This window comes from Annulohypoxylon truncatum, assembly GCF_022578515.1.
Source record: "Annulohypoxylon truncatum strain CBS 140777 unplaced genomic scaffold F4807scaffold_37, whole genome shotgun sequence".
NCBI lineage: Eukaryota > Fungi > Ascomycota > Sordariomycetes > Xylariales > Hypoxylaceae > Annulohypoxylon > Annulohypoxylon truncatum.
In genome coordinates this window covers 48,163-71,216 of record NW_025953823.1, presented here as the reverse complement: position 1 = coordinate 71,216, position 23,054 = coordinate 48,163, and the positions used below count along the sequence as shown (strand labels likewise).

Genomic DNA, 23,054 nt, shown 5'->3' with positions numbered 1-23,054 from the left:
GTGGACGGTAAGGTTTCCCTAGTCTGATTGGAGGCGAAAAGACACTAGCCACCCAATGTTAACCGTCAAAATACCTACTGAGCCACAAACAGCCCACTTAGCGCCTAACAAGATGCGAAGTCCAGCCACAATGCAGTAACTCATAATTCACCTAGGGCATAGAACTTCAATCATGACATTGTTCATCTATACACAAGATCGCTACTTCCCAGTCGTCCAACTAGACCCACGCTACGCTACATGTAAAACTATATCTTACCTAAGTACCTCAGTCTCTAAGCAAACAACCGAATTTGCATGAAAAAATTCCCTCGAAATTTTGGTGACATGTATTTTATTCACCAGAATTATTTTTCAGCACTACTAACCATAAGGGGTACATCGGTATGTACGTCTAACCAACAATTTACTCAACCTTAATACAACATCCTGCTTTGCTCCTTGAATTGGACTTCTTCACTCCTGTTCCAACCTTGACTATTTGTCCATCTATATTGAAGTTGGTAAGATTAATTATTCGAATCCAGCCGTTGGAAATCACCTGCCACTATACATTGTTGTCAATACAATCAGCACACATGCAAAATATCTGAAAATATCTGAAATTTATCTATAGTGAATATGCTCAAGTTCATCAATTCATAAACTCATCGATGAAATTCGTCAGTTCATCCCTTGACCAAACTACCAACTGAACCTCTTATAAATAGGTATGCAACCCAAATATTTTCATTAGAAACCCCATTGTTTACACCAATGCTTCAACAGCTCAGGCGTGATGGCCTTGGCAGATTTCATCGTCGCACTACGTTCCGTCGTGCGCTTCATGGCGCAGACAACAGGTTTGTGACCTGATTCATAGGCATCTGACATGCCGCGATACGAATCGATTAGCTTGACACCAGGGTTTCTGTCCAGAGCTTGAGTGTCAGACTGAGTCTTCGCCAGTCGGTCGATCCACTCCTTGAAGCTGATCAGCTCCCGAATACGGTCTTTCCCGTAAAATTCTTGGACGGTCGGGGCAAGTTCGGACCAGGGTACAGCCTGCGGATTCACGCCGTGATAATGGCCGCTAATCTCATCAGCCGGGAGCTTCTGAGAAACGCCGACGACTTCGAGCACCAGGTTTGCGATGCTTTCGGCCGGCGTCCAGTCGACCCGGTCCATTATTCCAAGGTCGTTCGGGAGGGCGCCGAGGTATAAGCTGCTAGCAATGATGGACGGGAACCATTCGTGCTTGTTCCATTGTCCCGCCTCAGCCTCAGGTCCGGCGATCTGACCGACACGGATCATAGCAGCCGGAAAGTCGCCCGCCTTGGCAACGTCCTCCAGAACAAGACTTCCAATCATCTTGCTACGCCCGTACCCGCCATCGGCGACTTTGAGATCCTCTAGCCTTGCTTCCGGAACTTCTCCGCTCTTGCTGTCCCAACGTTCTATGGTGCCTATCGATGAGATGAAAACGACAGCTACACGCTTTGCCGAATTCGTAGCGAAGTCGGCGATATTTCGAACGCTGCGGATATGCGGTTCGAATGATTCGACGGGCATGTTAAAGTTAACCGGCCACGCGTTATGGATCACGCGGTCCGCTTCGGCTAGTAGTCGATCATACGTGTCTTGCGGAAGTCCAAAATCCGGACGCGACATGTCGACGTGGAAGAATTCGGTCTTGGACGCGAAGTCTGCGCTAAGGCCTCGGTCTTTCGCGGCTTGCGCCTGACGTTTCGCGCCGCCATCCTCTGACCTATTCAAACAGACGATCTTCTTCACCGATGGGTTCTTAACCATAAAATCAAGCATGTACGAACCCAGCATGCCGGTAGATCCGGTTAAGAGTACCGTCTGACCTTCGTCCAGTGGATCGGGTCTCGCTCCCCGTCTCGTAGGAAGGTTGGCCGTGTATTTCTCCCAAAGCGTTTTCATAACCTTAAGCTGGTCATTCTCGCTATCGCCAGGACTAGACCTTTCTCCGTCATTCAAAATCGAGAGTATGTATCTTGCGAGTTTCCGCGGTGTCGGGTTCGTGTAGATAGCACGAGTAGCCAGCTTGGAAGCATCGACATGGTGCCCCGCAACTTCTAAGGCGCCATGAAGGAGTCGGGAGGCGTTGATGACGAGCAACGAATCAATACCAGCCGAGAAGAAATCGCTGTCCGGCCCTAACTCGCCCTTGAATCCTAGCCCGGTGTCGAACGTTTTTTTGATCGATTCTATCAGCGCATCCTCGGAACTCGTATCAATCTTCGTTGCGGAGGCATCGAAAAGGTGATCCGCCTGTTCGTATAACTGGTCGATCTCGTCCTTGTACTCCTTCAGCGTGCTTCCTCGTTGAATAGTCCCTTTGCCGGCACGTTGGAACGGTTTCTTCGGGTCGGCCAACATTATGAATTGGCGCGCAATCTGGCCGTGAGCAACGTTCTCTTTATTGGCCTTTTCAACATACGGCCATACTCGGTCAATAAGCTTCTCGGCCTCTTCCTCACTTTGTGGGGGCTTCGCCGGCTCGATAAGAAGCGCGGCTTGGAAACGGTCAGTGCCAACAACTAGAGCCCCTTTGACCTCGGGATGGCCTTGGACGGTCTCTTCGATACCAACCGGGTTCAGCTTTTCTCCGTTGCTGAAGACAATGATGTTGTCGGATCGCCCGTAATATATCCAATGCTGGGGGAGAGTCGGATGTGGTTTATACATATCTTTGGTATCGTACTCATTGATATCTGGGAACGTATAGAAAATCCCCTGGAGACCTGGATGCTTGTCTTTGCGAACCATCACAAGTCGATAGACATCCTCGGTGCCGTCAACCTTGCGCCAGTCCGCCCCAATCGCCTCCTCGTCAAATATGAAATACTGCCAAAGCTCCGGATTCGGCTGAGTAAACATAGGGAAAAGGCCAAATCTAAGAGACGTTAGATGATCCTACATAGGTGCAAATTCTTGATGAACCTACTCCGTAGCGCCGATTACGTTATTGAGGAAGACGCCATTCTTCACTAGCCTGTCACCGGCTTCCTTGTTAAGGTTCCCTATAGAAATTAGTATCCCAGACATCGAATTTAGAGATCCCGTGGGGTTCTAACCTCCGCCGAACGTGACTATCTTAAGCTTAGATAACGGTCGAATGTACTCTTCACTGTGGCTCATCTCCTCCAGCATTGCTGGCGGAAGCATGACCCCTTCGACATCTACATTTTCGAGACACTCGATGACTAAGTCGATGGACAACGGACGTTCGCCGATTCCAAAGGCGATAGGGGTGCCCCAGTATATCGCCGAGAAGATGAATACGTAGAGCCCCGCGGCGTGAAATAAAGGCACTAAAACTGTATTAGCGATGCCAACAATGAGTCTCAGGGGCTTTCTCACTCGGGAGGAGGTGTCTTTTCGCAAGACTCGAGAAACCTTTCATCCAGGGCATGGCTCCGCTGAAGTCTTGCGTTTCTTGAAGAGCATCGTTGATAGCTATGAGACCGTTCGTAAGAACGATGGGCTTGGGAAGCGCGGTACTTCCGCTGGTGTGAAGGACAGCAGCCGGCTCCCACTCGGCTTCCTCAAACGTCTTCTCGTAAGGAAACGGCTCGACCTCCTGCTCCGGAAACCAAGCTTCGATCTCGCCAACTTCGATGGCCTGCATATTCCGCTCTTGCAACCAGGGCTTAATCAGCGCCCGCTGCTGTCTCGCAAAAGCGATGACTTTGCAATCCGTCTTCTCGAACAGGGAAATTTGCCCCTCTTGGGAGTTACGAGGCGAGATTAACAGAGCCTGAAATAGTTGTTAATTTCTCTCCAAGCCTTTTCTGGGGAAGATGAATACCTTGTAACCGGCCTTGATCGCGCCGACAACGAGAACGATATACCGGGCATCGTTTGGGCCGATGTAAGCTATCGTCGGGAAGGACCCTGAAGGAGGCTTTCCGCACGTCTCGATAATCCTGTGCGCGACGCGGTTGATAGCATTCGCATACTCCTTAAACGTGACGACTTTCCACCCATCTTTAGGGTTCTCGGAGCGAGGGATGGAAAAGGCCTCCCGCGTAGGATCATCTTTCGCGAGCCCGTCGATTACATGGGGCATTAGCCGTCGTCCATACTTGGGCTTGCTGGAATTATCCGTCTTCTCGTTCGCGATCGCAGCCATCACTAGTGATTCTAGGAACTATGATCTTACAACTCAGTTCGCGAAGCTGTCGTATAGAAGATGATGAATATAGCTGTAAAATTTCGACGTCGTCGGTGATGTAAACAATCAAATAGGTAAACAGGTTGTCTTACTACCTTTCATCTTCCTATAGGGGGGTGCATTGCCCGCATTATTATACTGGCCGGGGGACGCTTCATCGCGTTTTCGGCTTAAGATATCGCTCCTCCGTCCTCCGGGTCAAGTATTGAGATGTAGGCCGTGCTAAAGTATGATGCATTTGTACAGGAGTGGAAATGCAACGGTAAGCTGCACAACATGGATACCTAGCAAGCTGAACAATCCTGGGTTTAACGACCTGTATTCGGGAGCCACGAGACCTCAGGGGCGCAACGTGGGTACGTGCTAACGCCGAAACCCGGAGATTTCCAAGTATAGGTCCAAGTGAAAAGGCTGGATGGGTATAACATGTAGTTACGTGGGTACGGTATGTCACCGCTTCAACTTGGGATCAATGAGGAGAAAAAAAGGACCAATTGAGATAGGGTAGTAGGAAGAAGTGCCGATACTAACCCGGACTTCCCGGAATAGTGTTATGATGCTATCAACAGGCTCTTTGGATCGACAATCAAGCCATAGTCTGATATCTATACTTTAAAATCTTACCTAATTCGCCTATTATCTATAAGGTGAATCTACGAACAAGCGAATCTATAGCGTACCTATTCAGCGATAGAACTGACGTGAGGGTGAAACTCGGTGTCTGCGTGCGTGTCTTGTGATACTACGTCAGGTAGTAGGATATGCCAGGCCCGTCAGTTTTCAACGTTATTCCCGACGAAGCCTCTAGGGATCTATTCGGGAATAACCACGGGAAGGATTTACTCCAAAGTGGGATTGGCCACAGTATTTGACCCATCTACCCCCTGCTAAAGCCGCAATACGACCCTGGATATATGAACCTGCCCTGCATGCCGTCAAGCTATCTTTTAGTAATATGTATACTGTTGTATATATCGTCCTGTGGTAGCTTTCGTTGTAATGTTAAACCGCTATGTGTTGATAATAGGTATGATGATTTCAGTCACTTCTATGTGCGGTTTATTCCCGACACGGCGAGGTTGACTTCCTAGACATTGTCAAATTGAGAAACGTGGCCGGGATCGACAACGCACTGTCCCTGGCTATAATTCGGTGTATAGAACCGAGGTTGTAGCTGGGTGGATGTCATGGATTGTGTTAGTGTCGATGTTGGTGCATCTAGGTTACGGATCTGCTGTGCAGGTACGTACGGGTTATGCCATCTACTAATCCTTTACCCCTTTTTGAAACCCTCTTCCCTTATCCCCGACATGCATTGACCATAAATAGTCGGTGCAATTCCCGACTTTTTGCAACCCACAGCTACGGGGCTAAGTGGGTTGTCACTTCAACTTCATCCGGACTGCGGGTGCTATCAAATATTGAATCTCGACTCGACTCTCTACGTTCAATCGGATATCATGTAGCACGAGGGATCCGGCCGGACCGGTACCGGCCACATGTCTCCGGGGGCGTATTTTACTTGTCTGCTGCCCGGGTTAACAAGCTCTACTTCATAACGCCGAATCTGGAAAAGTAATGCGAGTTGCTTCCTAATCACTAGCTATGCATACATCGACACAATAAGTTATTCCGTCAACTGTTGGCATGTCATAGTTAAAGTGATCAGTGCACACCTTCTTTTCATGAAGGATGCGACTCACAATCCTTCATCCAACTACCTCGTATAACGGCAAATCAATCATGCGGTAATTAGATCATGATGTACCTGTAGCCGGAAATATTCGCAAACCAGATTCAAAAGGTATAATATATCAAATTACTAGTAACCTACATAGGCCGAGGTTTGACTGGCTGGCGTTGCCTCTAGGTCAAGTACTGATATTCTACTTCCCAATCCTTGTTTACAGACGATTACCATTCAACGAGCCATTTTCTATTTGGCTGATCTGTTAGCCCGTGAGACGCCGAGAAGATCTTCTTGAACAAAAGTAGTGTTTTTATGATATAGATTCTCTGTCGCAGACTCAAACAAACCGTAGTGTGAACATACTATAGAATATTCAATTCATTCCCTAGGTACTGCGAGTTGCTTGACTAGTCGAGTTATTGAAGAGATCGTCCATATTGTACACCAATGATACAGGTGCCGATTTGTTGCTGACAGTAGGCTTCGCATGAAACGTAATTACTATACAGCGATATCAACCTATCAATTCTTACCATCATGCCGTTGAGATATTACAGCTTCTATTTCTCCTATCCATTAAGTGAATCACTAGGTATTAAACCCCAAGCCCGGGGATTAATGGATCATAACCGAAACACCTACTTACTATCCTTGAACTCATAATCACTAAATCAATACTTATGCTAGAAACCACACCCAGAAATATTGTAACTGTCCGTTACGTACCTACCTATATTATATCTCAAATTACGAAATTGTGAGATATCCGTGGAGTTTCATAGACATACTTTCCAGTTCATGAGGTTACGTAGGTACCTACTTATCTACCAATAGCCATTTGAGGAGATAGGTATGATTCTACGGAACAAGTTGCAGATGTATATCTAATACGGGTGGTGATATATCAGAAAGTCGCCTTAGAATCGAATCACGTTTTTGCGTTCAGTTCAATTCTCTAGATGTTTCTAATATTGTCTCTGTCTTAGACTCAATCACCCACCAGCCTTCACCTCCCAATAGGTCGAAAATATGGCAGGCTAGGTGGACTGAGGCCTAGGTAGGTAGTTAGATACGTACCTAACTATACTTCTAGAAAAAATCCCAGAACGAGCATATGGTCGACATAGCAATGACCATACTTTCAAGTATGGTAATTTTGACGCGCTCTCTTACTCATCCCACTACCCCTTTCACTTGCGTCGAGTTACAAGCGGAATAGAACTTGGTCAAGTGCTTCGTCTCACCACACCAATATTTAGGCGTCAAATAACCTGAATTAATCCTAGAAGCATAAACATAATATCAGCCTGATGTCTTCAATGAGTTGGTCCTGATGACTTGAGCATACATTTTCCATAGGATAAACGTGTAAAACTTCAGTCTCATGTCTAATGAACTTTCAAGACATCCGACTCAACCAGAAATTGGTTACACGTTTATCCAATATCTGATGGTAGAGATTGGACCCGTCTTGCTTTCGTGAAGCGCAAAGGCAGACTACGAACTTATTATTTCCATTTCAAGGTCCAAAACAAAAGGGAATAAAAGAACTTGAAACAGCTCCTACCCCCTATCGTACCGGATATCCAAAATGAGGCTTAAATGACCCCTGGTTAGTGCATCACCAACGGGAATGAATTTGGTAAGGTGAAAGCCTCATATCAACTCAGCCACCAGCCACAGAAACGGATAAAATCCTGGGGTTAAGCACACTTGATATAGGACGTAAGGAGTCTGCGGGAGAATAATTATGGAATGCAATCCAGTCTGGTAACAGAAGTCGTATTAAACACGACTTGGCTGGAAGAAACTATGAGCAGAGAACCTTGTGTTGCCGTAATCGCCACCCCTTAACCTCATAACGCGTGAAGACTATCGGTTAGAATAAATGACATGGTGGTATAAAGTCATCTACGACTGCTTCTTCTTTCCCTTGTAGAGGTACCTGCGACCTGTTAGTTTTCCCGGCGTGACGCAGTTTTGGACATGCGAATATAAGAGGTTCTTACCCTCCTAGGACTCCTTCTATGAGACCCACACCACCTAGAATACCGACACCAAGGCCGATGGGTTTCCAACCTAGGCGTCCACGCTCATATAGACCCCAGGCCTTATAGCCTAAGTATGCACTGAGTCCGATAACAGCAGTCAAGTTAGAGACGACTATAGCGGTGGTGGCGTTGTCGCTTAGATCGCTAAACCACTGAGTGAGGAAGCTGTCTGCTTTGCGCACTCTTCCAGCACCCTTCTTCTTGGCGAGATGGGCCTCGGCGCGAGCGCGCTCAGCCGCATCTTCTAGCTCTTGACGATTAGCTTGCGTCTCGGTGGTGACGTCCTGTTCCATAAAATCTGACGGTACTGTGCGGACCGAGGGTGTGTCGACATCAACGAGTGATGCGGTGCTTGCTGATTCGGAAGAGACAATCTCGGGGGGTTGAGGAGCAGCAGCCTACGAGAAAACCAAGGTTAGCCCGGCAATCGTGTGTCTATCTGGGAGCGAGTTTGCGAAAGAGGTTTCGCAAAAAAAGAGAAGAGTTTGATGTGGAGAGTATAGTTGAGATAGTGATTCTGAAGTGGAGTTGCGTACCTCTTCGGGCGTCTGCTTGGGTCCAGATGCAGCTGCGGCGGCGTACGACACTGTCTCCTGTTAGTTATGGGGATCTAGACCTGTCTCCATTCTTCCTTTTTGTGCTTCGAGAACGGTGGATAGGATTTGACCTACTCTTGATGTGTATTGTGTGGTAGGTAGGTATGGGTAATGTTGAAAGGGATCAAATGGTAAAATGCCTTTCTTAGTATAGGATATTGGGGGGGAGACAAGTTTGTGGTCAGAGTCGGGCGGATGTGGGTTATGGGCCAATATATTGGTGAAAATATGGAAGAAAAAAACGAGGCGATAGTGGGTTGAAATCTCAGAAGTCGCTATATGAACGAATGATCGTGACGAGTTGTAGCTGCCACCCCCGGTCCTTTGGCTGCGTACGGTCAAATGACGTATTGATTCACGGCTCCATCTACCTGCATATATCCACTATATCCACTAAAATCGAGAAAATAGAGGGGCTGAGGGGCTTCACTTAGATGCATATGCACGCAATCTGGTTTCCCTTTTGGAACATATTTCATCGGATTTGCATTTATCTGTACAGAATACGGGGTAACTGGGTAAGTCACATGTGTTACTCAAATGTAATTCTCTTTCTTTCAATGTTGCTACTTCTGTCTTATTCTCAATTGTTGCTTAGGATATCACTCTAGACAGAAGATCTAGTTAAAGTTGACATAAACACGTCCTTCCCACGGTTTCAAAGTTGATAGCACGGTATCACTCCTAAGCTTCCCCCCCTCACCATCAAACTCACGAAGCCCATGAAGCTCATGTCGCGTACTAACTAGAAGTCTTGCGATGTCTCCAACACCACAGCCTAGCATGCCCCTAACATCTAAGCAGTCTTGATCACTATTTGAAAAATTTAGAACGACCAATGCAGCTCTTTTCTTTCCCACATGGCCGTTGGAAGTACAGCCGTTCGTCCGCAGTCGCGTATCCTGAATCGTAAGGGAACTCTCCTTTACATACGCGAAGATCGCCTCGTCTTCGGCTTTCAACAATCGAAATGTCCCAAAGACAAATAGATCCTTATATTCCTTCCGCAGTTGTAGGATCTGTCTATAAAAATTCAAGATCGAATCCGGATCTACCATTTGCTTCGCGGCGTTGATTTCTTGATAGTCGTCGTGGACTCGCATCCACGTCTTCACACCTTCGTCCGCGAATCCTGCATTAGGAGAGTCGTCCCACTGAAACGGAATTCGCGAGTGATCGCGGGCTAGGATGCGTAGACCGTGCATTGTGTCTACGATTGCCTTCTCGTCCCCCGAGGCCAACGCCTCGGTGTAGAAATTGAGGCTTTCTACGTCCTTGTATTCGTCGATGCCCCACGTAGCCGGCATATTCGTCATGCCGATTTCCTGGCCCTGGTAGAGAAAAAGCGTCCCCGTCAATGTCGCTTGCCATAGCGCGAGAGTTTTTGCGCTTGCTCGCCACAGCTCAGGGGTTGAGCAGTCGCCAAATCGGCTCACCGCCCGCCCATTATCGTGGTTCTCGCAGAATACGGTCGTCCACCCGTCAGTGCCTTCGATAAAAGTCTGCCATTTCGCTACGATGGCTTTCATCTGCGGCAGAGTGAACGGCACATATATGTATTTTGGGCCGAACATGCCACCGGTTCCCAAGCGAATCATGGAAAACTCGAAAACCATATCAAGTTCCCCGGCCGCCGCCGACACGTACGGCAAGACCTGGCTGGGGTGTGGCGTATTCGATAGCTCGCCGACGGAGACCGCTCCGTATGGTTCGAGCGCCTTAGCCCGCATCTCGTGAATAAACTCGTGGATCCGCGGCCCATTGCACCACATTTCCGGCGCTGGTTGACACGACGAGTTCGAATCGGTGACCGGCGCATCGATATATTCGGTGCGCTTGCTGTATTTATTGACGGTATCAATCCTGAACCCATCCGCGCCGCGTTCGAGCCAAAATCGCATGGTGTTCTCGTATATCGCTTCCCGGCACGCTTCCGATTCCCAGTTAAGGTCTGGCTGCTCGGGCGCATAGAGATGCAGGTAATATTCCTCGGTATTTTCGTCCCAAGTCCAGGTAGAACTAGCGAAATACCCTCGCCAGTTTGTCGGCGGGATCCGCTGGCCCTGCGCGTCGTACCGCGCCGGTTTCCAGATGTACCAATCCCTCTTCGGGTTGGTCTTCGACGATCGGGATTCCTTGAACCATTCGTGCTCGACAGAAGTATGGTTCACTACCAGGTCAAGGATCAACTTCATATCTCTGGAATGACACGCTTCTATAAGTGCATCGACGTCGTCAATGGTTCCGTACGGCGCGTAGATTTTCTGGTAGTCCGACACGTCGTAGCCCATATCGGCTTGCGGGCTCTCGAAAACCGGCGATAACCACACGACGTCGACACCGAGCTTATGAAGATAATCGATTTTAGAGATAAGGCCAGGGATATCCCCCCAGCCATCTCCATCGGAGTCTTTGAAGCTCGCCGGATAGACTTGGTAGAATGTAGCATCTTTCCACCACGGCTCTTTGCCGAACCAACCATTCTCGCGGTAAAGGCCATTCATGATGTTTATGTTTGTGTGTATATGTGGCTGCTGATCTGCTGGGACCAGAAAGCCCTTGATAAGGCAGGAACAAGAAGTCAATTCGGTCATTCATTGACCCGAGGCGTCTTCTACACGATTGATACGACTGATATGATCGTGGCCGGCCATGGGGCTCTTCTGGGCATGATCGAAGACCCAGTATCGTACTTGATTCGAAGTCCACATCATCGGGTCAAGTTCTCTCGAAATAGGATCCGCGTCTAAGTTAGTGGCATGGCACCGCATGTGATCCTACGTAGTAATCATCTACCATGTAGAATGACGATACCCCGACGATAGAATGGTGTTGTTTGCCAAGAGAATATAGAGGCCCGTGTCGACCTGTGCCGACCCCGATAGTCATTCTCGACTCCGCCATGCTCCGCCTTCTTCCGCCTTCTCTCCCTGTCCCTTAGCTAGATATCCAATCAAAATGCGAGAACTCCGACAGTTTCATTCAGATTCCCTGACTTGATGTTTCGCTAAAGTTCTAACCTAATGGTTTCGCATAGCACCTATTCTTGAAAGGCAAGTAGCCTATATAGGCACAGTATTGATAGAACATCACTTAAACATGAACTACCTATGTCGTTTACCGGTCTCTTCAGACCATCCCCAGCTCGCCCAGCTGCACCCCGCATAAAATGAACGTGGTTAGCATCCCCACACCGAGCTAGACCGTGGTCGAGCTAGACGGGCCTATTTTCTCTCGTTTAAAGGTGCCTAGAGAGACTCCAAGATCAAGTTCTTAGCAAGAAGAAAATTGATAAATAGTTGCGGTAATGCCTTTGCTCATGATGTTTCTGGTCGGTCAGATCGAGCAAGCTATTTCATACCAGCACTTAGAATAGCCAAGCTCTTCGAAGCTCTTTCAAGTCTTGAGCGTCTCACAGCTAAAGGAACGTCGACATGGAACCTGAAAAACGAGACGTGCGTGATACCGAAACGGGTCATAAACCCGTCGACGGCATAGACGTGGCTCATAACGAGACCCTAGTGTCGGATGCCAAGCATGCCGCAGTTGCTGAGCAGCAGATGACGCTTCTAAAAGCCATCAAGCTCTATCCGAAGGCGATCTCGTGGTCGGTCTTGCTGTCGTCCACGCTCATCATGGAAGGTTACGATCTCGCACTGTTGGGCAGTCTCTACGCCTCGCCAGTGTTCAACAAGAAATTTGGGGTCTACGACGCAAAGAAGAATAAATGGGCTGTCTCAGCAGCGTGGCAATCGGGGTTGTCCAACGGCGCACGCGCCGGCGAGATCCTCGGCCTTATATTCGCCGGTTTGGCTTCGGACCGGTACGGTTACAAGGTGACCACCATCGCATCCCTAGTCCTGATGATCATGTTCGTCTTCGTCCTGTTCTTCGCCCCTAACATACAAGTCCTTGTCGTTGGCGAGGTGTTGTGCGGTAAGTAGTTACCTGGACGCCAATCATTGACTATATGCAAATCTAACGGCGCCTAGGCATTCCATGGGGTGCCTTTCAGTCCGTTACTCCGGCTTACGCCTCTGAAGTCGCTCCCATGGTCCTTAGGCCGTACTTGACCACCTTTATCAATATGTGCTGGGTTATCGGCCAGTTCTTCGCAGCGGCCGTGAACAAAGGATCGGTGGGTCGATCTGACGACTGGGCGTACAAGATTCCGTTCGGAGTGCAGTGGGTTTGGCCAGTACCCATTCTTGCAGGGTTGATTTTCGCCCCCGAGTGAGTGAACCTTGGGGGATTAGAGGCTTACTGATTAATACTCTGATCGTATAGATCGCCGTGGTGGCATGTCCGGCACGGAAATCGAGAGGCTGCGAAAGCATCTCTTCTGAGACTGACATCGCGAAACGACCCGAGTTTCAACGCGGACGAGACTATCGCCATGATCGAGCATACCAACGATCTCGAGAAAAGGATGAAGGACGGCCTTACCTATCGAGATTGTTTCAGGGGCGTCGACCTGAGGCGGACGGAGATCGTCATGGGCATCTGGCTTGTGCAAACACTATGCGGCCAAAATCTGATGGGCTACTTCGCGTACTTCCTGTAAGGTCACAGCCACTGTCACAGTGACATGAAATTCGGCGAGGTACGCCGATATTCGTGCTAACCTATTGCAGAACCCAAGCCGGAATGGATGCATCCCGCTCCTTTTCCCTCTCCATGGCGCAATACGCACTGGGAATGGCGGGGACGGCCGGCTCCTGGTTCCTCATGTCCCGCGTCGGTCGGCGAACAATCCACTTCGGCGGAATTTGTTGTCAGCTTCTCATCCTAGTCATCGTCGGTTCCCTGTCCTTTTCTAATTCCAACGGTGCCGTGTGGGCGATCGGCGCGATGCTAATCGTTTTCACGTTCGTATACGACTTTACCGTCGGTCCGGTCACGTACTCGCTGATCTCGGAGCTGTCTTCGACGCGACTCAAGGCCAAGACGATCGTCCTCGCACGCGCCGGTTACAATGCGAGTAACATCTTCGTAAATGTGATGACTAACTACCAGCTCTCGTCGACGGCGTGGAATTGGGGCGCGAAGACGGCTTATTTTTGGGCTGGATCTTGTTTGCTATCCGCTATTTGGGTGTTCTTTCGTTTACCGGAACCTAAAGGTACCCTCCCTTCTCTTCTCTCCCTGTCTCTAAGGATCCATGACAGCGTAAAATAGGGACTGACTGTTTACTTCCCATTACAGGAAGAACGTATGCGGAACTAGATCTACTTTTCGAGCACCAGGTTTCGGCGCGCAAGTTCGCCGAGACGAAGATAGACCCTTTCTCACATCACTTAGGCGACGAGCCAAAAAGGACATCGGAGCAGGTTCTACAGAAAGACGAAGTGTGATTTTCTTGAAGATAGGTATATTGTAATTTACAGCACATGTACCATGTACATGTCAAGATTAATCTAGAAACGCCTGCACTTTTGTAACCCAATATTCTGTTATAAGCCTTGCAAGTTGGCATAAAAGGAACCCGACCTCTGTTCAAATTATTCGTTATAATAGGGTGATTGGGATATCTACATCACACCTCCAATGCCGCCGCCATGGTTGGTAAGGTCTGCTGAATATGCTTGAGCAGCAATGCGTCGTAGACCGTCGCACCACCTGGTAGTTGCAATATTAAGCGCCTCACGTACTTCAGATCATCCTCGGCCGCCGCCTTGGTCACCCTGACGGGTACCCGAGCGAGGACGTTCACGACGGCGCAGGATATGTCGAATAGTTTTTCCGTTATGCCGGCCCCGTGCACCTGGATGCTGTGTATAGGTAAATCGCGAGTCGACAGCGTCAGGTCCTTCGCGACGTCGAGGGGATAGTGATAGGTACGGCTGCTCTGCGTGCTCTGCTCCGAGAGGTGTCCTAAACGCAGACGCAGTTGCCAGAGGACGATGCGGAGCCACAGTTGCGTTACCCTAAGGTTGGCTTTCTGCGTCGGGAGAAGGTCAGACGGGCAGGAGTGATTCAGCGCCGTGTTTATGGATATTTCGACGTCGTCGAGCGAATCGTGGGCCAACGTGCGCGACACCGTTTCTTGGTTAAGCAGGGCTATGAAACTCGTATCCAAACCTCGGAAGAGAGCAGCGAGACACCGGAATCCGCAAAGCGAGCGGTCTTCGTCGCTAGATAACGACAGTCCGAAGCCGTTGGTCGTGACCTGGAGTGTGATGGGGCGTCGGTAGCGGATTGCGTGAGACCTTTCGGAAACTAACAAGACCCAGAATAACCGCTCGCATAGCGATCTCGAGAGGCTATCCATCGTGTCGGGCTTTACTAAGATGAAAAGCGTAGCGGCTTCGCGCAGGAAGAAGAAGGCTTGGGAGTGGTGGAACAGGCTTGCGTGGCAGGCATATATGAAGAATACGAGCAGGACGGAGTCAAGACACGGATTCGATCTACGTGCTAGATGGCGATGCGCCGCCAAAGCCTCCTCGAGCAATAGCCAGCCATACGCGGCATTGTTCTCGGCTGTGACGAACGGTCCGAAATATTTGTCCCGGGGATCCTCAACCTGTAGCGTCACCATAGTGCATAGCCCAAGTAGGACACAATAAGCCTCGCTCTCTGAGGGGGCTCGCGTCCTGAGATTCGCGACATATTCCGGTGTCAAGATGGGAATAGTCGGCGCGAGACGCTCAAAAAAGCGCCCGGAACAATAGTCGATGACTTGTGGAGGTAATAAGTCAGCTTTCTTCTCGAACGACTCTCTCGAGAAGCTGGTGAACGACTGAGGGCTTGAAGGTAGTTCTAGATTGATAAAAAGCGGACGCGGAGCGGTATCAAAAGAATTTGCAGCCCCGTAGATCCGGACCGGGGCATCGGCAGATTTGAATAATTGCGAAGACGGATTCTGAGACAATGCCCGGGACTGGACTGCGAACCCGCTGCATTCGTCAGAAAGCCCGGCTCTCGTGCAACGCTGACACGGTCGCGAGTCGCTGCACGCTTTCTGAAGCCTCCTGCATCGCTGGCAGGCACGGGCAACCTGCACCCGTTTCGCTCGCGGTTGAGCTATGTTGCCTTTGTCGCTCTCTCTAGCCAGAGTTGCATGTGATTCAGAAGTGGCGGTAGCACTAGTAGCGGCAACGGCAGGCCTGGAAGGTCTGGAAGATTTTGTAGTCCGGCGGCCTTCTTCTGCGGGTAACGCTGTCATGTCCAACTTGCGATGCGCCGAGAAGAGGTACGACGTATCTGAGACGACGGGATAGTAGATAAGTCGGCCATGAGGGTTGTAACGAGGACAAGAATTTAATTATGGCTACTATTCGTATTGTCACTTTGTGCTAGGGGTCTGAGGGTGCAGATTTGGACATGGAATCGGAGGTTAGCAGCTGGGCAAGGCCCATCGCATGTACCTGCAAGCATCCAGGCATCTAATTCCATGCTGTCCATGCTCGAGAGACTGTGGGGTAGAACCAATGGTCGACACCTATTATATCACCCCTCTACCCCAGGCCAAGCCCCCGGTCCATACGTCAGCAGGGGAAAATGCTGCAGCTAAAAGGCCGAGATCCCCTGAGCAAAGGTACGCTTGCCATTCAGCTGCCGAACCACTGCTGGCACAGCGAATCAGCTACCATCCCTAAGTGGTCGAACAGCAGATTTCACCGTGCTACATTTGCCGCTTTACTGTAATGGGTAAGGCAGGGAGGTTAGAGATATCGTAAAGAGCTGGTTAGTGTCTATCTTGCCATCCATGGATGGACGTCTCACGCGCATTATAATATACATCTAATACACATATACAAGGGTTTTGCGCCGCGACAACGCAAATGATAGCCTGGAGCACGTTTGCACGGATCCGGGGGTTTCTCCATATTAAGTGAGGCCGGATGATGCCGTGCGATATTCTTGATGTCTGCCTAGTCGTCTAAGGCTGCGCCGGAGGAATATTCTGCTTTTCCGTTTCCTTTGCTACAGCCTCGACCTCCTTGTCTATCTTTTTAGATTCCTTAGAGGCAGCTGTCGTCTGCTCTGGTTTCGAGGCGGCATTCCCTCCCTCCGGGGTAGTTGTCTTAGCTACCGCCGTCTCCGTTGAAGCTTCAGGGGCATCCTCCGCCGAAGTTTCATCCTCGTCTAATTCTTCTCCGTAAACCTCGGGGTGAAGTCGGAAGCAGTCTTGCATATGTCTATTACGCATTAGCTTAGGACAACACGTAGGTTAGTACGGGGGTCTCCAAAGACGTACTGGAACTTGTCGATGCAGTCCATCCCCTTCGGTTCCTCCTTAGAGTAGACGAAGCAGCTAAACGCGGCCTTGAACTCCTCGCCGCAAGGCCCCTGAGCCATGCCACCTAAGCACGGGCAGTCCCAATTAATCTCGCCCGTCTCGGGATTGAACGCGCCCTGCTGGCCGGCCTCCTCCTCTAGCGCTTCGGGACTACCTTCGGGAGGAGGGGCTTGCGCATCTGTCTCAACATCCTTAACAGGTGCCGAAGATGATGTTTCCGAGGAAAGACTGGCTGTTGCTGGTTCGGGCGTTGACGGGGCTTTTCGTAATCGTTCTTCGGCCTGCCGGCGCTTTTGGGCGACTACGGCTTCCACGGTGGGGAGATCCTCGTCCGAGAATTGGGGAGGCGGTGGTATTGTTTTAGCTATTAGCCGCCAAACCTGTTAGTTAAATTTATATATACATATATGAGAGGATACAGGGTAAGGATTTCCGTACGTAGTGGTTCTTCTGCGAAGACCGCACTTGTGCTGTACCAATACACCGCACCGGCAGCTAAACCCCATCTTACCGCCGCGCTCTTCCAACTTCGCTTCTTACTGGCTGGCGGTGTCGTTGAGGCAAATCGCCGTCCACCGGTTGAGAGTGTGGTGTGTCTAAGAGGGTTTGCGACTCGCGGCGTTGACCGCAAAGCAGATCTATACATGGCGCCGGCGTACTTCTCGTGAAGGTGTAGAATTAGAAAAGGACTAGAGAAAAGCGCAAGAGGCTAAAAAGAACGCACGGGGTCACAGATGAGGTTTGCGAGAAGGGAAACGTGTGTGGGCGAAATTGCAGAGCGGATGTGGGAAAATGATGAAAATGAAAATGTTTTGTAAGCAAGGTCCCTCCAAAAATTTACCTAGGACGGGATGCTATTGAACAATGACCGATAACCTTTTTTGCGCTATAAATTTAGGGTAGCATTACACAGATTACACAGATAAGGTACATCTGAGATCTCCATATACAGGTACTCTAGAAGCAGAATCATATACAAGAAATACGTATTCAATCTGTATATCGATGTACCTTACCCGAATAGATCGGCTAACAGGTGGCCGGTGCGCTCAGCCTTAGGTGACGTTGTTGCTGGACGGATCACAATACTGCTGACGTCTAGGGCTATTGACGGACCTTCCCGGTGTAGTTTAGACAGGTTAGGTAAGTCATTTTGAGCTTCACTTTGGATCTAAAGATCTAAGTCTCACTTTCCGTTTGGAACATTGTTCTTTTTCAAGAATACCCACCTATGTAAAGCGGCATATAAGAGGTATTGATATGTTTTCTTGATATAAAGCTCATATTTATACTCACTTTGCTTGCTCGTCTGGCTTCACTTGGATTTTGTATTTGCCAATGTACATTTAGGAACAGATAATCTCTCATTGTCTTGTAATAATGGCTATGAATTCAAAAGGGAAAATTACCGAATGGTATCCCATTAGACAGTTCCTGAATTACCCCGGACACGACTTTACCTTGGTTATCCTAAACCAGCCAATCATAGATGAGGACTTATTCAAGGACATTTGGAGTATAGGTATACTCCCCGGCCTCTCTAATCTCAGGGGCGTCTTTCCAGAGATACTAACTGGTCTCATAGCGAAAACCTGCGTTGCTGCCGATGGTGGCGCCAACCATGTTTACGATCTCAATCAAAAGTCTTTATCAAAAGGGGGCCATATCCCAACTTACGCTGGCGATTATGTGAGTTTGGAAACACGTAATATCCGCTGCTTTGGATCAGGTGTTTGAACCTATCTAACATTGAACCGGCTAACATACGAGAAGGTAAACCTTAGCACGATAATTGGCGACCTAGATTCTCTATCCGATGAGGCTAGGACGTTCTTTACCACTAAACCGGCTAATTGTAAAATTATTCATGATGAGGACCAATACTCCACCGATTTTACCAAGGCTGTCAGGTTAGTCCGCAAAGAGTTCCCAGGGATGGATATCGTATGTATGGGTGGTCTTGGAGGACGGGTAGATCAGGGGTTGAGTCAAATACACCACTTGTATCTCTTCCAGACCTCGCCAAGCTACGCTGATGGAAAGATGTTTCTTCTCTCCGGCGAGAGCTTGTCCTTCCTTCTCAAGGCTGGAAAGCACCGCATTCATGTACGTGAGCCTAACGCCACCAACACCGCCGCCGACTTCGTTCGTATGAGCGGCGACCCGTTCGCTAAGTATGTCGGCATTATCCCGGTCAAGGAGCCAAGCGTCATCACAACCAAGGGTCTCGAGTGGGATGTCGAGAATTGGCCAACCGAGTTCGGAGGCCAGATGAGTACGAGCAACCACGTATTGCCGGAGACTCAGGTCGTCGAAATCGAAACCACAAAAGATGTGCTTTTCACCATTGCGCTAAAACAGATAACAGAAAGGGGCTGAGGACGTTGTTGCCACGACTAGATAGTAGAGTTTCTTGGGTATAAAGCAATTTTGTATTAGACCAATGGTAAACAGGAATCTTCGCCGGAATAGGGGGCGGAGACCATTTACCAAAAGCGACAAATCAAGTATTTGACTAACAAGACACCTGAACGCCTCGCTAAAAGTGACATGAATTCCTAGAATACAACACCCCATGCAATACGGAACAAGGAACACGGAACACAGGCCACGGACCATGTCTAGTTCTATCGGAGGTAATGCAGACACAGCCAGCAAAAGCCGAAAAACACCACCACTCCGCCCCAGAAGATCCACTTGTCTTGTTTGGCCCTCCTCTCGATCATGCGTATGGTGTCTCCGCTGACGCCGAGCGTATTAGCGACGCTATATAATCTCTTCTGCGTGTTCTTGAGCATCTCCCGCTGCGTGCCTAGATCCCCGAGCACGGCCTGTCCCCGCGCGATATACTCGTCTAGAGCGGTGTTGGTGTTCGCGAAGAAGGTCTGTTCGCGCAACGCGTGCGATTCTCGGGTATAGTCGTTGCTGCCCATGCTAAGCTGACTTCCCCCGCTGCCGTACCGATTTGGCGGGACCGAGGGAGAAGTCTGCGGCGGCATGTTCGCGTACGGGTTCTCGGGCGTCGCGGTTGCGAAGGGTCTTCGGCCGAGAAGTTCCGACCGGTTTTGCGAATGCAGCGCATCTTCGCGCCGCGTCTTCAACTCGTCGAGCTGTGTCCGGAACGACGACAGCTCGGACCGGAAGTTCTTGATCCGCTCGTACGCCTTCTCCTGCTTGGCCGGGTTGAGCTCCTGCTTCGCTAGCGCGTTGTATTCGTCTAGCGTTCGCGAAAATGCCGTCAGGGAGGCGGAGAGGGAGCCCAGCGCGGCGGGAGTGGGAGGCGCGCCATCAGGGGCTGAGGTGATGCTGGTCAGGTCTCGTTTTATAGAGGTAGACTGCTTGAGCGCCGAGTTGAATTGCGTATTCTAGCGGAGGTCAGATCGAGGTGTTCCTGATAGTCGAATATGGGAGTTTCTTACCATATTGGGTGTTGGTAGAGATGGTTTTTTGTTCGATTTCGGTTGGTCGACTGGGCAGGCTAGGAGCAAGGTCTAGTTCTCCAGGTGGGCTTTTTACCATGAAGTAGTAGACGGTTTGCGATAAGATGAATTGAAATGTTCTTGGTCTATTGGACAGATATTGAATAAAAAGATAAAAACTAGAAATGACGAAGCGTCGTTGTTGCGATCTATGTAATTATCCTATGTAGTTACCTAGCTAACACGTAGCTTAAGATAGCACTTTCTCCAATTGCATCTTGCATTTTACTTGCATCGAGAATCTGTACGATGTACAAAAGTGGGCACTAAGCTCTCACCGCCTGTCCAATCAGATTCCATATGCGGAGAAGGCGGAACAAATATTTCCACTGTTCCGGTATCGTACCTGAGTATATCCATATCCATCTACCTACCTACCTACCTATGCACATCTTAGCAGACCTTGGCCATTACTGTAATTAGAGTAACCACCGAGGCGCTCACGCAACTATGTATAGCGAAAGAGATGAGTGATTTTATCGCCACTCATACATTCATGAATCTTGTTCTGTAAGGCGTTATGAATAGATCTCTATGTAAGCCCTTATAAATGATACGCTTATATAAAGCGATATTGGCATGATCATATCGACCTGGTTGCTTTCATGACTTTCTACCTTCAATTATTCAAGTGAGAACGAGATAGAATTTCAATGCAATATATCGCGGGTCAAAATTCCGACTTGCGGGAATATTGTCCAACGGTTGGAGCCTTCATACCTTCCACGATATGAGTTGTGATACTTGCTAGAGCGATACATTGCCTCATTCAAAAAGCTTGGACATCCGGTAAGTTAGGTGAGCAGGAGTTAGCAACACATGGATAGCTGTTCTTATCTCGGTTGCAGAAAACAAAATATGAATAGACGATGATACACTAGAGTCCGTGAGCGAAGGTTTCTCGGTTCACATCTCCAGAGCTATACTAGCTTCGTCCTGTTTCCCCGCATGCAGTTAGGTTCGTTCACGATAGACCGGGGTCTATAATACCAACAGCAGCTCGTTACCCAAGGTAATGTAGATTATTATACCTCTTGCAGATCTGCCTCCCTCCCTTAAACTCGTGAAGTAAACATTGGCTTTGAAAGCTCGTAGAATAACCGTGTACACAGTCCTATGTAAAATGTTCGAAGTGAAGAATGTAGAACAGAACATACCTAGGTAGTTATACCTTGAGAGTATCTGAGCAGCTGAGTACCTGTATTTAGAGTTGGATTCGCTTGTTCCTCTTAAGCAATCCTTGGCTATACCAAAGCGGCGTAGCCAATTGTTTTATCTGCCATCGGAGGCTCCCCTGAAATCCCTGATATCAACCCGGCCCGTACAGAAACGAAATTAAATACCTATTCGAAAATCCTACATCATCCCTCCATCGTCCCTCTCTCTTGTTCAACACACACTGCATAGTAATACTTGATATCATTCCAGGCGTAGCCCATTTGCCGCCGTCCGATCGTTTCAATTGCCTTCCATTCGGTCCGCTCCTTACTAAATACTGTATTAATATATAATGTCTGCCTCTCGGTGATGATTAAACACGACTTTCGACAACCCCGATGGAGTTCGACAGGCCGGAGACCACCGTCTTAGGTCGCCCGAAACCAACACAACAACCGCCACGGACGATAGCTGGACCTGGGGCATTACCCGGAGCAGCAACCCCTGCCGGCGTAACTACCAGCATAACAGCAGGTCCGGTGAATAGGGCCGCGAACAGAACGTCGACGTTCGAATTCCGCGGCTTTGACTTCTTCGCCAATCGCGACTTCAATGAGCTGAAGAACGCGTCGCGCGCATATTTCACGCCAGCCTCTGGCTCTGAGAAGCATGAACGTCTGCCGTCGACATGGTTAGGCGATGCGACGCCACCAGCTAGTCCGAGGCCGTCTAGGGACGTTCGCGCCATCGGAGGGGGCATTGGGGGAGAAAGGCTTCTACCCCCGCTAGGTGCGCAGGAACCTCCGAACGAAAAGAGAATATTCGGACTGAGGAGGGTTCAATTCTGGTGGCTGGTGGCTTTAATAGCGCTTTTGTTGGTTGTCGCAATCGGAGTTGGCATAGGGGTGGGGGTGAGTAAGGGGGCGTCGAAAGACTCTACCCAGGCTCAGGCTCAGGCTGGCGCCGTCTCGAGGTTCGTAGTCTTTTGCAGCGATCGCTAAATAAGCCAGTCGCGCCTGTGATCATCTAAGTTTGCTAACATTTTCTAGCTCATCATCTGCGACCTCAGTGTCGGGCTCCAGTACGCCGGCAACAGCTGGCACTCCTACGACGCAATCTAGCCCATCAACGACTAAGACCTCGGCTATTTCCTCATCGACGAGCAATTCCGAGGGGAAAATCGATTGCCCTGCCGCCAATGGGACTACCTATCAGGTTCCAGGGTCGGAGAAGCAGTTCTTGCGAATTTGCGGCATAGACTACAGCGGCGATGAGGCCACTGATCTGCGGCAAGTGTCTACCGAGACCATGCTGGACTGTATGAAGAACTGCGCTGGGACCAACGGGTGCACGGGCTGCGGCTGGGGTTATATCCAGGGGGATACGGGAACCGAGCACACGTGTTGGCTCAAAGGCAACCTGAAGAAGCCCCATGAAGCCGATCCGAATTGGGCCTTTGCCGTGCTTTTATGAATAGACGAGGAAGGATAATTATACGGACAATATATGTCGCCTGAATGGGTGGATGTAATGGCACTGATAATGTTCTAATATGTACATTTGAATGTAAAAATAATATGATACCCTATGTATTGGACGACCCGGGCCCTTGATCAATTGTATTTCGATTGGGAAAACCCTAGGAATGGACTTCG

The 23,054-nt window shown here is 49.3% G+C and overlaps 9 protein-coding genes across 9 annotated transcripts; 4 read left to right on the top strand and 5 right to left on the bottom strand.

Annotated features, from left to right (window-relative positions):
* Positions 1-197: 197 nt before the first annotated feature.
* On the bottom strand, positions 198-4,873 carry F4807DRAFT_440511 (acetyl-CoA synthetase-like protein). The gene is made up of 5 exons (XM_047999308.1): positions 3,818-4,873; positions 3,370-3,766; positions 3,084-3,320; positions 2,954-3,029; positions 198-2,902 (listed from the first exon to the last, which is right to left on the bottom strand). Exons 1-5 carry the CDS (start codon positions 4,139-4,141, stop codon positions 733-735), a joined length of 3,204 nt encoding a protein of 1,067 aa, XP_047850543.1. The 5' UTR covers positions 4,142-4,873; the 3' UTR covers positions 198-732.
* Positions 4,874-5,044: 171 nt separating this feature from the next.
* On the top strand, positions 5,045-6,253 carry F4807DRAFT_440506 (uncharacterized protein). Its single transcript, XM_047999307.1, has 3 exons — positions 5,045-5,210; positions 5,275-5,425; positions 5,513-6,253. The coding sequence occupies exons 1-3, from the start codon at positions 5,098-5,100 to the stop codon at positions 5,555-5,557; spliced, it is 309 nt and encodes a 102-aa protein (XP_047850542.1). The 5' UTR covers positions 5,045-5,097; the 3' UTR covers positions 5,558-6,253.
* Positions 6,254-8,981: 2,728 nt separating this feature from the next.
* Positions 8,982-11,552, bottom strand: F4807DRAFT_440501 (glycoside hydrolase family 13 protein). Its single transcript, XM_047999306.1, has one exon. The coding sequence runs from the start codon at positions 11,112-11,114 to the stop codon at positions 9,141-9,143; it is 1,974 nt and encodes a 657-aa protein (XP_047850541.1). The 5' UTR covers positions 11,115-11,552; the 3' UTR covers positions 8,982-9,140.
* A 402-nt stretch (positions 11,553-11,954) lies between these two features.
* On the top strand, positions 11,955-13,874 carry F4807DRAFT_453640 (sugar transporter; the record flags this gene model as incomplete). The annotated part of the gene is made up of 5 exons (XM_048000487.1): positions 11,955-12,456; positions 12,513-12,753; positions 12,808-13,080; positions 13,155-13,642; positions 13,726-13,874. 5 exons carry the CDS (start codon positions 11,955-11,957, stop codon positions 13,872-13,874), a joined length of 1,653 nt encoding a protein of 550 aa, XP_047850540.1.
* Positions 13,875-13,877: 3 nt separating this feature from the next.
* F4807DRAFT_242586 (uncharacterized protein) lies at positions 13,878-15,783 on the bottom strand. The gene has a single exon (XM_047994301.1). It carries the CDS (start codon positions 15,683-15,685, stop codon positions 14,057-14,059), a length of 1,629 nt encoding a protein of 542 aa, XP_047850539.1. The 5' UTR covers positions 15,686-15,783; the 3' UTR covers positions 13,878-14,056.
* Positions 15,784-16,260: 477 nt separating this feature from the next.
* On the bottom strand, positions 16,261-17,613 carry F4807DRAFT_242584 (uncharacterized protein). Its single transcript, XM_047994300.1, has 3 exons — positions 17,201-17,613; positions 16,721-17,126; positions 16,261-16,661 (listed from the first exon to the last, which is right to left on the bottom strand). Exons 1-3 carry the CDS (start codon positions 17,406-17,408, stop codon positions 16,403-16,405), a joined length of 873 nt encoding a protein of 290 aa, XP_047850538.1. The 5' UTR covers positions 17,409-17,613; the 3' UTR covers positions 16,261-16,402.
* A 258-nt stretch (positions 17,614-17,871) lies between these two features.
* On the top strand, positions 17,872-19,239 carry F4807DRAFT_242571 (thiamine pyrophosphokinase). Its single transcript, XM_047994299.1, has 3 exons — positions 17,872-18,284; positions 18,348-18,451; positions 18,536-19,239. Exons 1-3 carry the CDS (start codon positions 18,143-18,145, stop codon positions 19,139-19,141), a joined length of 852 nt encoding a protein of 283 aa, XP_047850537.1. The 5' UTR covers positions 17,872-18,142; the 3' UTR covers positions 19,142-19,239.
* Positions 19,240-19,389: 150 nt separating this feature from the next.
* On the bottom strand, positions 19,390-20,652 carry F4807DRAFT_464024 (V-snare-domain-containing protein; the record flags this gene model as incomplete). The annotated part of the gene is made up of 2 exons (XM_048002064.1): positions 19,390-20,127; positions 20,644-20,652. 2 exons carry the CDS (start codon positions 20,650-20,652, stop codon positions 19,390-19,392), a joined length of 747 nt encoding a protein of 248 aa, XP_047850536.1.
* A 945-nt stretch (positions 20,653-21,597) lies between these two features.
* F4807DRAFT_242400 (uncharacterized protein) lies at positions 21,598-23,053 on the top strand. Its single transcript, XM_047994297.1, has 2 exons — positions 21,598-22,372; positions 22,449-23,053. Exons 1-2 carry the CDS (start codon positions 21,798-21,800, stop codon positions 22,870-22,872), a joined length of 999 nt encoding a protein of 332 aa, XP_047850535.1. The 5' UTR covers positions 21,598-21,797; the 3' UTR covers positions 22,873-23,053.
* Position 23,054: the final 1 nt, after the last annotated feature.